The sequence below is a fragment of the Mastigoproctus giganteus genome, chromosome 10, assembly GCF_048544385.1.
Source record: "Mastigoproctus giganteus isolate SK-2022 chromosome 10, ASM4854438v1, whole genome shotgun sequence".
Classification (NCBI taxonomy): domain Eukaryota; kingdom Metazoa; phylum Arthropoda; class Arachnida; order Uropygi; family Thelyphonidae; genus Mastigoproctus; species Mastigoproctus giganteus.
Window position 1 is genome coordinate 52432888 of NC_143584.1, and position 12807 is coordinate 52445694.

General features: G+C 39.8%; 1 protein-coding gene across 2 annotated transcripts in view; it reads left to right on the forward strand.

The window, feature by feature from the left end:
- The window catches only part of LOC150079033 (twitchin-like), a 2795346-nt gene that overhangs the window by 1350095 nt on the left and 1432444 nt on the right, over positions 1 to 12807 (forward strand). For both annotated transcript variants that reach the window (XM_090382361.1, XM_090382360.1), the window contains one exon: positions 4698 to 4979. In XM_090382361.1, the coding sequence (XP_090238487.1) occupies positions 4698 to 4979 (282 nt within the window). The remainder of the gene's footprint in view (positions 1 to 4697; positions 4980 to 12807) is intronic.

Genomic DNA, 12807 nt, shown 5'->3' on the forward strand with positions numbered 1-12807 from the left:
GCAGCAAGCATTAATTACCACCCTCTGTCTTTTCCCACTCAACCATCCTTTTATCCATTGTAGCAACTTACCCTTAATACCATTCTGCTCCAATTTGTATAATACTCTTCCATGCACAACAAAAGCTTTCCTGAAAGCTTTTGACAAGAAATCATTGAGGAGACACCATGAGTACTCTTGCAGACCATCTACATTGCTCAGAAAACTTCATATCTGCCTGCATAATTACCCCCTGGTCCTTTTCGTTCTCTACCACTGTCAGTGTAGTACCACAGAGTTGATACATTACTCTGGGGTTACAACTTTTCTAGATCCTGTTGCAGCAGTGTACCATCATTAGTGTCCTTAGCAATCCTGACAACCATCGTGTCATCTGCAAACTTGGACATTAAGCCTGATATACCATATCAATATCATTTATAAATACAGAAAACAACAGTGCACCCAACACTGAACCCTGAGGGACTCCACTAATAACATTAGTCCATGATGAGCAGTGTCCATTGATTACCACTCTCTGTCTTCTCCCCCTCAACCACCCCTTTATCCATTGCAGTAATTTGCCTCCAATCCCACACTGCTCCAATTTGTTCAGCAGTCTTCCATGTGCAACAGTATCAAAAGCCTTTCTAAGACTCAAATATATGATATCAAAGTTATTCCTTGCATCCAGTTCCTTTGTGACCACATCATAGTATCCAATCAAATTGGTCAGACAAACTTTCCCTTAACAAAACCATGCTGTGTCTGAATTATTGCTGAAGTCTTGCCTAGATGATCCTTCAGTGCTTCTTTAACCAGTGCTTCCATTAATTTTCCTGGAACAGAAGTTAAACTAACAGGTCTATAATTACTTGCGTCGCCCTTTGATCCTCCTTTGTGAATTGGGGTCACATTTGCACATCACCAGTCCATGGGTACCTCCCCTGAGTGCAAAGAATCTCTCATAATTATGGCTAACGATTTGCTTACTTCCTTTTCCGCCTCCTTTAATATAACTGGATAGACCCAGTCCACCCTAGGTGCCTTTTTTATGTTTATTTTCAATAATTTCTTCTCCACTTTCCACTCAGTTATTACAAAATCATTTAGCTCACTGCCATAGTTTAACTCGCCTCTGGCATTCCCCTCCCTGAATAACTCCTCATGTATGAATGTAGATGCAAAATACTCATTTAGTTTGTTAACCACCTGAGCAGGATCATCAACAGTTCAACCATCAATATCCAGTGGACCAATCTGATTCATCCCTTTCCTTCTAGAGTTTACCTGGGTAAAAAACTCTTTAATGTTTTTCTTTGCATCCTTTGCCAAGGATTTCTCTTAATCTACCTTTGCCTGTCTCATCTCCTTTGTGACTTTGTTACAGATCAGCTTATATCTATCATAGGCTTCCATGTCACCCATTAATTTATATGTATCACCCATGCATTTTTCTTCTCTGCCATATGTCTCATTAGTTTATCTGACATCCTTTTAGGCCTAATCTTTGAACAGTATTTCTTAGTTGGTATGTAAAGCCTAGTAGCTTCCATGATTAATTATTTGAATGCCTCCCATTTTGAATTTGCTATTGGTAACATGATCAGTTGGTCCCACTGTATAGAATTTAAATACTGTCTCAGACCAATGTAGTTGCCTTTACGAAAGCAAAAACCCTTCCTTTTATCCCTGATGGTAGTTACTTCTTTGAGTAAATTCCACTTCAGCACACTGTGATCACTGCCCCCTAGTGGTTCCTGTATCTGCAGATTTTTAATGCATGAAGAATCACTACTGATAATCAGATCAAGAGTATTACTCCCTCTAGTTGCCTCCCAAACATGCTGATGTAAAAAATAATCATACAAAAAATCCACAAAAGCCTTACTAGTGTGTGAGTGATCAACCCACAAATTCCAGTCAATATCCAGACAATTAAAATCCCCCATTAATGGACTTTCTGATTTACTGGCCCAATCTATTTCTCTGTACAGTTTCTTAATATACTCGAGTCATTAGGTCTATAACACACTCCTACTCTCAATTTTGATCTTCCAATGCTTATGTCACACCAAAATGACTCGACACTGCACTGTCAACCATGTTGATTGACTTTACTTCCTTGGATTTTATGTGTTTCTTAACTAATGCATAACCCCTCCTCCCTTCCTATCCTATCTATTCTTTCTGTATACATTGTACTCCCACAAATTCCAGTTCTGCATTCCTTATATCTGTGTGACTCGATGTCTGTGATGTCCCAACAATATCTGCCTTTGATGTTTTGACCAACACCTCAAATTCATCAAATTTATTTACCAAACTTCTAGCATTTGTGTACACACAATTATACATGCACCTGTTCCTATTCTTAGCTACCCTAACACAACCCATGTGTTTACTTGTACCGCAATGATTCCCAGCAGTCTCTGAAATACCCTGCATCTTGTTTTCCAGGCTGCTGCTCATTCCAATAGGAGCAGTGCAAGAATCATTTTCACCTCTGCCAGTGGCTACTGTTAATCTATTAATTCTTGTATCCCCCCCCAAGCGAGCAGTTTTCTGGCCCACCTAACACTGCCTCGATAGCATCAGCAAATATTCTTGCACCCTTTCTATTTAAGTGTATCCCATCCCTGTAGAAGCAGTCTTTCCTGTTAAAAAGTAAAGAGCAGGCTGAAAAAAATTCTACCTCTTGAGCCTTGCACAATCATCCCAGGGCCAAATTGATCGACCAGGCTCTCATCATATACTCCCTCCTATCGTGTCTGGGCAGAATTGCAGCCACTTTCAAATTCAACCCTAATTCACGGCTTTTTTTCATCAGTAACTTGTATTTGTTAAGTAATTCCGCCAGTCTCCTACTCTTATTAGATAGTCTACTAAACAATAAAATGGGAGCTAGTTTAGTAGTCCTCTGTGCTACCATTGCAGATAGTTGAGAGTGCTAATTTCCAGGAAAGTCTCCAATATAATGAAGAAAATAGAATGGAATGATCTGCATGATTTCTACACTTCTTCTTTGTGGTTGGATTACTATTTTAAACCATCAGATCATAATACTTGCTTAGATTATTTTATTGAAATTATCATTTGTAGGGACAAAGTCTTTTATTCTTCATTCCGCCCAAAATAATCTTGTCTCTTATGTAAGCCTTGATTTTCCAGTAAATATGCTAAGGCTGTTCAAGGTAGGAATATAGCATAGCACAACTGGCTAATGCCGACTGGGCTAGCCGGGTAGGTAAAGTGCCTGCCTGGCAACTCAAAGGTCGTGGGTTCGAATCCCGCCTCTGGCTTGGATCAAAGTACTGCAAAAACCTTGGGAGGTGCATTATAGCCACAGAAGCCAATGCGCCAACAACTACCAAAAATAAAATAAATAATAAACAACTGGCTAATATCTAAATATTCAAGTTCATTTTTTTCTTACACTTGTATAATTTCTAAAACAGTTAATAATTAGCTCGAACCATCTGGAACAGGGTAAGGATAATAAACCTTTTTTTGCAAAAACTATAGCTGAGCCCTCTCTCTCTCTCTCTCTCTCTTTCTCTCTCTCTCTCTCTCTCTCTCTCTGCCTCTGCCAAAGCTATTAGCTGTTCACTAGACATCCATCATATACTTATAATTTGTTGATTCTTCTGCATTCCTGGCTAAAGCTGACTTTTTAGTGTCCTACTTTTTCAAACTATTGCATCATCGATGGTCTTAGTAAATCACCCCATAACATACTAAACACACTCCACTCAGTTGCTCCCATTGTATTTGTGCAGCACAAAAAAAGTGCACCTTTTTATGCTTTAACACAGGGGTTATCTGTGCTGAATTGTTAAAGTCTTCTCTGGACCTGCTACAAAACATTTTGAACTGTGAACTGTCATAATAAGAGACCCATTATGCTACGCTCTCCAAAGTAAAATATTCCATAAATTAACTTTAAGTAAATTAAAGATATATTTTAATGCATATAAAATTATGCATCGATAGTGTCCAGTTGTCGTATATCACATACTTCATTCTTTCTCTTTGTTCTGCTCTTTTGTTAAAAAAAAAATGAATTAACAAGTACTTACTTGCTTATTCACAAAAATCACAGTATATTATAATGAGTATTTTCTTTCAGATTAATTGCATTTTCATGTTACCAGTGTATTTTGAGTTCAAGCAATTGTATAGCTGCAAAGGGAAGAATAAATTTCGTTCTACTCACAATGTAAAACATACCATACATCTGTTCTCCAACAAATCTATCTCTTCATGTTCACTTATCTCTATCAAATCTCATACAAAATTAATGACTAGGGAACAAATTAACAGTGTTTTTTCAACTCCAGACATGTGACTGCCATTTTTGCTTAAGCACCTAATTCTGTTGGTCTTTGCTGTATTATTTATGCTTTTATAACCATAAATAATAAATCAATGTTATCAAAATTACTTTTTTTTTCATTTTGCAGTATTGAGTCAATTATTATTGGATAAACGTTTTTATTGTTATTGGGCATATCTTACTGTACTAGTATTATGATTTTGTTTTTATGTTACAGGTGAGCTCACTTCTTCATATGTCCCAAGTAGAAGCAGTATACATTTTGTTTAGATGCAAATAAAAAAATAGTTTAAATAAAAAAGTTGAAGGTAAAAATTTTACAAATGAAAAAATTGAAAAATTTAATTTTATGCTACTACTGACCATTCATAAAATATTACAGTGGCTCCAAAAATTGACAGAAGAACCTTGAAACCTGTTACAGTAAGAGCTGGACAACCTTTCTCTTTTGATGTGAAAATAATTGGTGAACCACCCCCAACTGTGTCATGGATGATTAAAGATAGTCCAGTTGATGAAAGGCCAACACTGAGAATAGAAAATGTTCCATATAACTCCAAATTTTTTTGTGAAAAAGCAGAGAGAAAAGATAGTGCCATATATCGTATTATTGCTGTTAATCAACATGGGAAAGATCAAGCAGATGTGGAAGTTACAGTCTTATGTAAGTTTTAAAAAAAATACCTTTTTATATATATATATATTATACACCGATGAGCCAAAGCATTATGACCAGCGAGTTGTTATGCAACTGCAGGTGAACTACAGTGCATACACCGGTCAGGACATGGTATAAAACACCTGATACTGAGATCTTTTAATCAGTGTTACTCTTGTTCTTCAGATGGGAAAGGAAGTGGACTTAAGCGAGTTTGACAAAGGCCAAATTGTAATGGCCAGATGACTTGGTCAGAGTATATCTGAAACTGCACAGCTGGTGGGTTGCTCATGGTCAGTCGTAGTTAATACCTACCAAAAGTTGTCCGAGGAGGGAAATCCCACGAACTGCTGTCGAGGTGTTGGACGACCATGGCTCATCAATGCTTGAGGTGAGCAAAGACTCTCCCAGATGGTATGTGCCAACAAAAGGGTGACTGTGGCACAACTTGCCGGTAATTGGAATGCTGGTGAAGGGAGGAAGGTGCTACAACACACAGTACATCAAATCCTGCTGAAAATGGGGGTTGTAGCCTCAGGCCACTCCGAGTACCCATGCTAACCATGGTTCACCGGCAACAGCACCTTACATGTGCATCATTTACCTGGGGAAGTGATGGTGCCTGGATGCACTTTGGAAAGAAAACAACCTGGTGGCGGCGGTGTCATGCTTTGGGCAATGTTCTGCTGGGATACCCTGGGTCCAGTCATCAATGTGCCAGGCACTCTGATGTCTACCACCTATCTAAACATCATTGCTGACCAGGTACACCCTTTCATGGCAACGGTCTTCCCCTTTGTCAGTGCCATCTTTCAGCAGGATAATGTGCCATGCCACACCGCCCAGATTGTTCGAGACTGGTTTGCAGAACATGAGGAAGACTTCCAGGTATTGCCCTGGCCTCCAAATCCCATAGACATCAACCCCATCGAGCATCTGTGGTTTGTGTTGGAACAGCAAATTTGATCTGCAGCATCTCAACCACAGACCTTACAGGAGCGTCCATGCCTCACAGGGTACAAGCTGTTTTGGCTGCACGTGGAGGACCAACATCATACTAGGTAGGTGGTCATAGTGTTTTGGCTCATTGGTGTATATATGCCATGTTTCTGTCATCTGACTTTAATGAACTTGTTAAGAAGTCTTCAAGTCTTTATTTTCATTTTCTTACTTTTTATTTTTAATATTTTTTATGAGACTTAATTATCCTCTAGGCTGAATCTACAACCTGGTTGAAACAGTTTTCTCCATTTTTGTTCAGTACCATTAAGATGAAATATGTAACAACTAAAAATATATATATAAAAAAGAAGCATCTTAGGACCCAGCATTTAAAGGGAAAGTGTCAATTATATTAAAGTGTTAATGTAAAAATCACTGTAAAAAAATACATATACTGATTAATATGTATTAATATCTTCTCCCACTCAACCTTTCCTTTAGCCATAGCAGCAACTTACACTTAATGGCTTACTTCTCCAATTTGTACAGTAGTCTTTCATATGCAGCAGTATCAAAAGTAGGCACCTCCGTAGCCAGGTGGAAAGGAGCAGCAGTGTGTAGCACATGCTTCTTGATTAGACCGGGGGGAGGCGCCTCCGTAGCCAGGTGGGAAGGAGCAGCAGTGCATGGCACACGCTTCTTGATTAGACCGGGGTTCGAGCCCATCACCACCAAATATGGAGGATGTGGAAAGGTCAGGGAATGACCACCGCATATTCCCGGAGCAATATGGCCTTAGTTGCTAATGCTCCTAAAAGCCAAATAACAACAACATTAGACCGGGGTTCGAGCCCGTCACCACCAAATACGGAGGATGTGGAAAGGTCAGGGAATGACCACCGCATATCCCGGAGCAATATGGCCTTAGTTGCTAATGCTCCTAAAAACCAAATAACAAACAAGTGTGTAGTATCAAAAGCGTACCTGACATTCAAGTACATCATATCAGACATTTTTTTTTTATCCAATCAACTTGGTCAGACACGACTTCCACTTAACAAACCCATTCTTTGTCTGAACTATAACAGCAGTCTTGTCTAGATTATCCTGCAGTGCTTATTTAACCAGTGACTACATTATTTTCCCTCGAACAGAAGTTAATCTAACAAGTCTGTAATTACTCATGTCACTCTTTGTGAATTAAGGATACATTTGCACGTCTCCAGTCCATGGGGACCTCCCCTGAATCAAAGGATGCTCTTATAATTGTGGATAAGGGTTTGCTTACTTCCTTTGCTGCCTCCTATAATATAACTGGATATATCTCATCCACCCCAGGTGCCTTTCTTATGTTTAATTTCAACAATTTCTCCTCCACTTCCTCCTTCACTGAATCGCTTATGCCATTTAAGTATAGCCAAAGTACCAAGACACTCAATACCATATGCGTCATTCATCAATACCATATGCTTCATTCACATTCACACACTAGCAAGGCTTTTGTGGATTTATTGGATGATTGCTTTCTACACCAGCATGTTTACTACACCAGCATCAGGAGGCAACTAGGAGTAATACTATTGACCTGATTATAGTGATTCTTCATGCATTAAGAATCTGCAGATTAAGGAACCACTAGGTGGCAGTGATCACAGTGTGCTGAAGTGGGATTTACTCAAAAGAGGCAATTACCATCAGGGGTATAAGGGAAGGGTTTTTGCTTTTGTAACGGTGACTACAGTGGTCTGAGACAGTATTTAAATTCTATACATCAAAGAATTAATCTTGGAAGCTACTGGGATTTACATACCAACAAAGAAATATTGTTCAAGATTTAGGCCTAAATGGATGTCAGATGAACTAATGAGACATATGGCAGAGAAGAAAAATGCATGGGATACATATAAATTAACACGTGACACAGAAGCCTATGATAGATGTAAGTTGATCTGTAACCAAGTTACAAAGGAAATTAGGCAGGCGAAGGCAGATTACGAGAAATCTTTGGCAACGGATGCAAAGAGAAACAGCAAAGAGTTCTTTAATTATGTAAACTCTAGAAGGAAGGGAATGAATCAGATTGGTCCACTTGATATCGATGGTTCAACTGTTGATGATTCTGCTCAGGTAGCCAATAAACTAAATGAATATTTTTCATTGATATTCACACATGAGGAGTTATTCAGCGAGGGGAATGCCAGAGGTGTATTCAACTTTGGCAGTAAGCTAGATAATCTTGTAATAACTGAGAGTAAAGTGGAGGAGAAATTGTTGAAGATAAACACAAGAAAGGCTCCTGGGGTGGATGGAATCTATCTAGTTATATTATAGGAGGCAGCAAAGGAAGTAAGCAAACCCTTAGCCATAATTATGAGAGCTTCCTTGGACTCAGGGGATGTACCCATAGACTTGAGATGTGCAAATGTGACCCCAATTCACAATGGAGGATCAAAGGCTGACACAAATAATTATAGACATGTGAGTTTAACATCTGTTCCAGGAAAATTAATGGAGGTACTGGTTAAAGAAGCACTGCAGGATCATCTAGACAAGACTTCAGTTATAGCTTGGACACAGCATGGTTTTGTTAAGGGGAAGTCTTGCCTGACCAATTTGATCGGACACTATGATGCAGTCACAAAAGAACTGGATGCAGGGAATAACTTTGATATTATATACTTGGATCTTAGAAAGGCTTTTGATACTGTTTGGACATGGAAGACTGCTGCACAAATTGGAGCAGTGTTGCATTGGAGGCAAATTGCTGCAATGGATAAAGGGGTGGTTGAGGGGGAGAAGACAGAGGGTGGTAATCAATGGACACTGCTCATCGTGGACTAATGTTATTAGTGGAGTCCCTCAGGGTTCAGTGTTGGGTCCATTATTGATTTCTGTATTTATAAATAATATTGATGATGGTATATCAAGCTTAATGTCGAAGTTTTCAGACGATACAAAGGTTGGCAGGGTTGTTAAGGACACTACTGACGCTGTGCTGCTGCAACAGGATCTGGAATGGTTGAGCAGATGGGCTGAGAGGTGGCAAATGAAGTTTAACATTGACAAATGTAAAGTACTACATATGGGAAACAGCAACCCCAGAGAAATGTATCAACTCTGTGGTACTATACTGACAGTGGTAGAGAATGAAAAGGACCTTCGGGTAATAGTGCAGTCAGATATGAAGTTCTCTGAGCAGTGCAGACAGGCTGCAAGAGTTGTTTGTTTGTTTGTTATTTGGTTTTTAGGAGCATTAGCAACTAAGGCCATATTGCTCCGGGATATGCAGTGGTCATTCCCTGACCTTTCCGCATCCTCCGTATTTGGTGGTGACGGGCTCGAACCCCAGTCCAATCAAGAAGTGTGTGCTACGCACTGCTGCTCCTTCCCACCTGGCTATGGAGGCGCCTGCTGCAAGAGTAGCTCATGGTGTCTTATCAATGATATACAGGAATTTTTCTAGCAGGGATAAGGAGGTGATTATTGCCTTGTATAAGGCAATGGTCAGGCCACACCTTGAGTACTGTATACAGGTCTGCAGACCTCATTTTAAGAAGGATGTAAAGCTGCTCAAATGAGTACAGAGAAGGGCAACAAGATTAGTGAATGCAACAATGTGTTGCTCTTACAAATAAAGGCTTAAGTTTTGCAAATTACAGTGTCTGGAGACCAGGCACCTGTGAGGTGATCTGATTGAGGTGTGTAAAGCCTTGAATGGTTTGATCCTGCTCTATGCCTATGGGATTCTTCCTCTTGCTGAGAATAATCACTTGAGAGCGCATAAGTTCAAATTGAGGAAAGACAATTGTAGGATAGATGTGCAGAAGTTTGCCTTTAGCCAGATGATGGTTGATTGTTGAAACAAACCTCTATCTGTTTTTGTAGAAGTTGATAGCTTAAACAGATGCAAGACAGAACTAGACAAACATTTGGAGCGACTGGATAGGTGAAATGAGAATGGTGTGTGTGTGCGTGTGTGTGTGTGTGTGTGTGTGTGTTTTGACTGATGTTATATAAGCTTGCTTTCTTGCACCATGTGCCCTTGTTAATGCTAATGCACATATCACTGTTCAATTTGTGTGTCCAACATGATACTTGCTTCAAAACAAACGTCAGTGACATGCTGCTAAAAAGAACTCTCCACACAACACTAGCTGGACAAGTACACACACAGAGTCTGTTTAATAGTGACCTGGGAGAGCACCTCTTCCATCTTTGGAAAGTTCACACGGTAAACCTAAAATCTAGCACCACTCCACGAATTACATGATCACTCCTCATAAGTACCTGCATTGAAATAGTACCCTGCATCTTTAAAAAAAAAGCCGAATTGGGCCAGTGAAGCACAGTACATCCTGGTTGGCAAGAGCCAGATTGCTTCTTTACCCTTTTTCTGCTCTCAGAAGAGCATGCTCCCAATTGTATACTGCCAACCACCTCTCCTTTCCACTGTAAAATAGATAGTAGATACTTAATGAATGTGTCATGTGTAAAAATGTTTATCGGACTTCCTTCAGCTCTCTCTCTCTCTCTCTCTCTCTCTCTCTCTCTGATAACAGAGTGTTTAAAAAGTGATTGTCAATAATTTAAAGGTGAACTGTACAGACTACAGTATGCAAAAAAATGTCTTGTAAACATGGGTACTTAAGTGAATCGTTTTTTAGTTATTGCACATTTCTAGTTGGGATCCACCACTGACAAGGTGAACTGTACAGAGTTAGGATCCTCCACTGACTTGTTTGTTTATGTTAGGTTATGCTCATTTTCTCTCCATTTCCCGTATCTTAATGCCCTGAGATGTAGCAGGCATACTAGTACTTGCCAAAGGATAGTCAACATGGAAAGAGGTTACAGAAATGAAGCGTATGCAGATATGCACTTCATGTATGGTAAAGCCAGTGGCAGTGAACTGAAGGCTGCATGTTTGTAACAAGAAGAATTTCCCTTCCGAAGGCAGCCCAACATGTGCACATTCATCAGGGTACATCAATGCCTTAGAGAACATCGGCGCTTCACACATGGAGTACAAGCAGGTAGGACCAGAAGCATAACACGATGTTGAGGAAAGGGTGTTCGAAAAAACATCCTGTAACATGTAAAATCTGTAAAATCCTGTGGTGTTGAAACCAAAAATTAAAAATGTATTATCTTATGTTTAATAAAACCACCCTTAGCAAAGGATTCACATCTTTTTGCTAAACTAGTGCTCCCATAGTTAAGTGGCCGATCTTAACAGAAAATGTGCATTATCTTGAAAACGGTTCATTTGCGGCCCAGTGTTCACTGGGACTTTTTTGCTTATTTCAGTTTGTACTTTTCACCTTTAAATTATTAACCATCAGTTTTGAAACACCCTGTGTATATACAAGGTGTCTCAAAAATTCACGGCATAACTTCAGGAATGAGTTCCTCATATGTAGATAATAAAAATATTTTATATCAACGTAGTTCTGGAAATGCTTGGTTTCCGAGTTTTGAAGGTCTGTCTATGACACTTAATTGTTCACATCACCTTATAGTAATTGTTCAAAATGTCCATCTTCTGCCTAAATACAGGCCTCACATCAACATCTCATGGACTCGCAAAGACGATGCCAAATTCCTGGCATGTTTTGTATTGTCTCACAACCTGCCACAATTCGATTGCAGAGAGTTTCCACATCAGCTACCGGAGTTGAATACACCAATGACTTTAAATGGCCCCACAATAAGAGATCTAGTGGGTTTAAATCAGTGAGCATGTAGGCCAGGCAAGTTGGTCCACCTCTACCTATCCATCGACCATGAAACCTTCGATTCAGGTAATTGTGGGCGAGGTGCCTGAAATGTGTGGGAGCGCCATCGTGCATGAAGTGTGCTTTTTGACGAATTGTCAGTGGCATGTCGTCCAAAAAATCAGGCATGTTGTTTTCCAAAAAGTTTCTGTACGCTTGCCCTGTGAGTTTGTTTGGAAGTACATGGGGCCTAAATAACTTATCACCAAAAACACCCACCCAGGTATTGAGGCTGAAGGTTTTCCTGAGCCCATTCATGCTGATTGTGAAAGTTTTGGATTCCATCTCGTGTGATCTGTGCTTCCTCTGTGAATATCACCTAAGGCAGGAAAGTGAGGAGTTGTACCACACTGCTGCAAGAACCACTGGCAGAATATTACTTGCACAGGGTAATATGCTTGTGACAAGGCCTTTCTTTACCCATTGCAGATGGTGTTCTCGCAACACTCTCCAAATAGTCGAAAGTTGAATAGCCACTTGCATTGCTATTCTGCGTGTGCTGATTCCAGGAGTGGCATGCACAACATCCAAAATCTCCTCCTCTACTTCAGGTATCATAGATCTTGATTGCCCTCTGTCGGCAGCATGAGGTGTAAAGGTCGCATATTCACAAAGGCAGTGATGGATACGTTCAAACATTTTCCTGTCTGGACATATTCGTTCTGGGAACCTTTCATGGTACAAACGACGAGCCTCCAGAGCACCAGCGCATTGCCGTCCGCCAAACCGTACATAAAGTGCATATCCGCTTGCTCCTGATTTGAGTGCATGGCCGGAATGGAAAAACAACAGATTCTGTCAGTACCTTGTGATGAAGGAAATCACCTGCGGGAGATAAGACATTCCGGTTAATAACTCGGGAACCAAGCATTTCCGGAACTATGTTGATATAAAATATTTTTATTATCTACATATGAGATACTCATTCTTGAAGTTATGCCGTGTATTTTTGAGACACCCTGTATTATGTTGTGCGTTTCTCCACAGGTTTGTACAAGTATGTTGTAAAAAAACTCCAAAAGAAAATTACTAAAAGAAATGGCTAAAAGAAAATTACTAAAAAAAGAGAAACTGAGAGAAATTTCTGAAAATCTTAGTAGTAGTAGTTCTGAAGATGA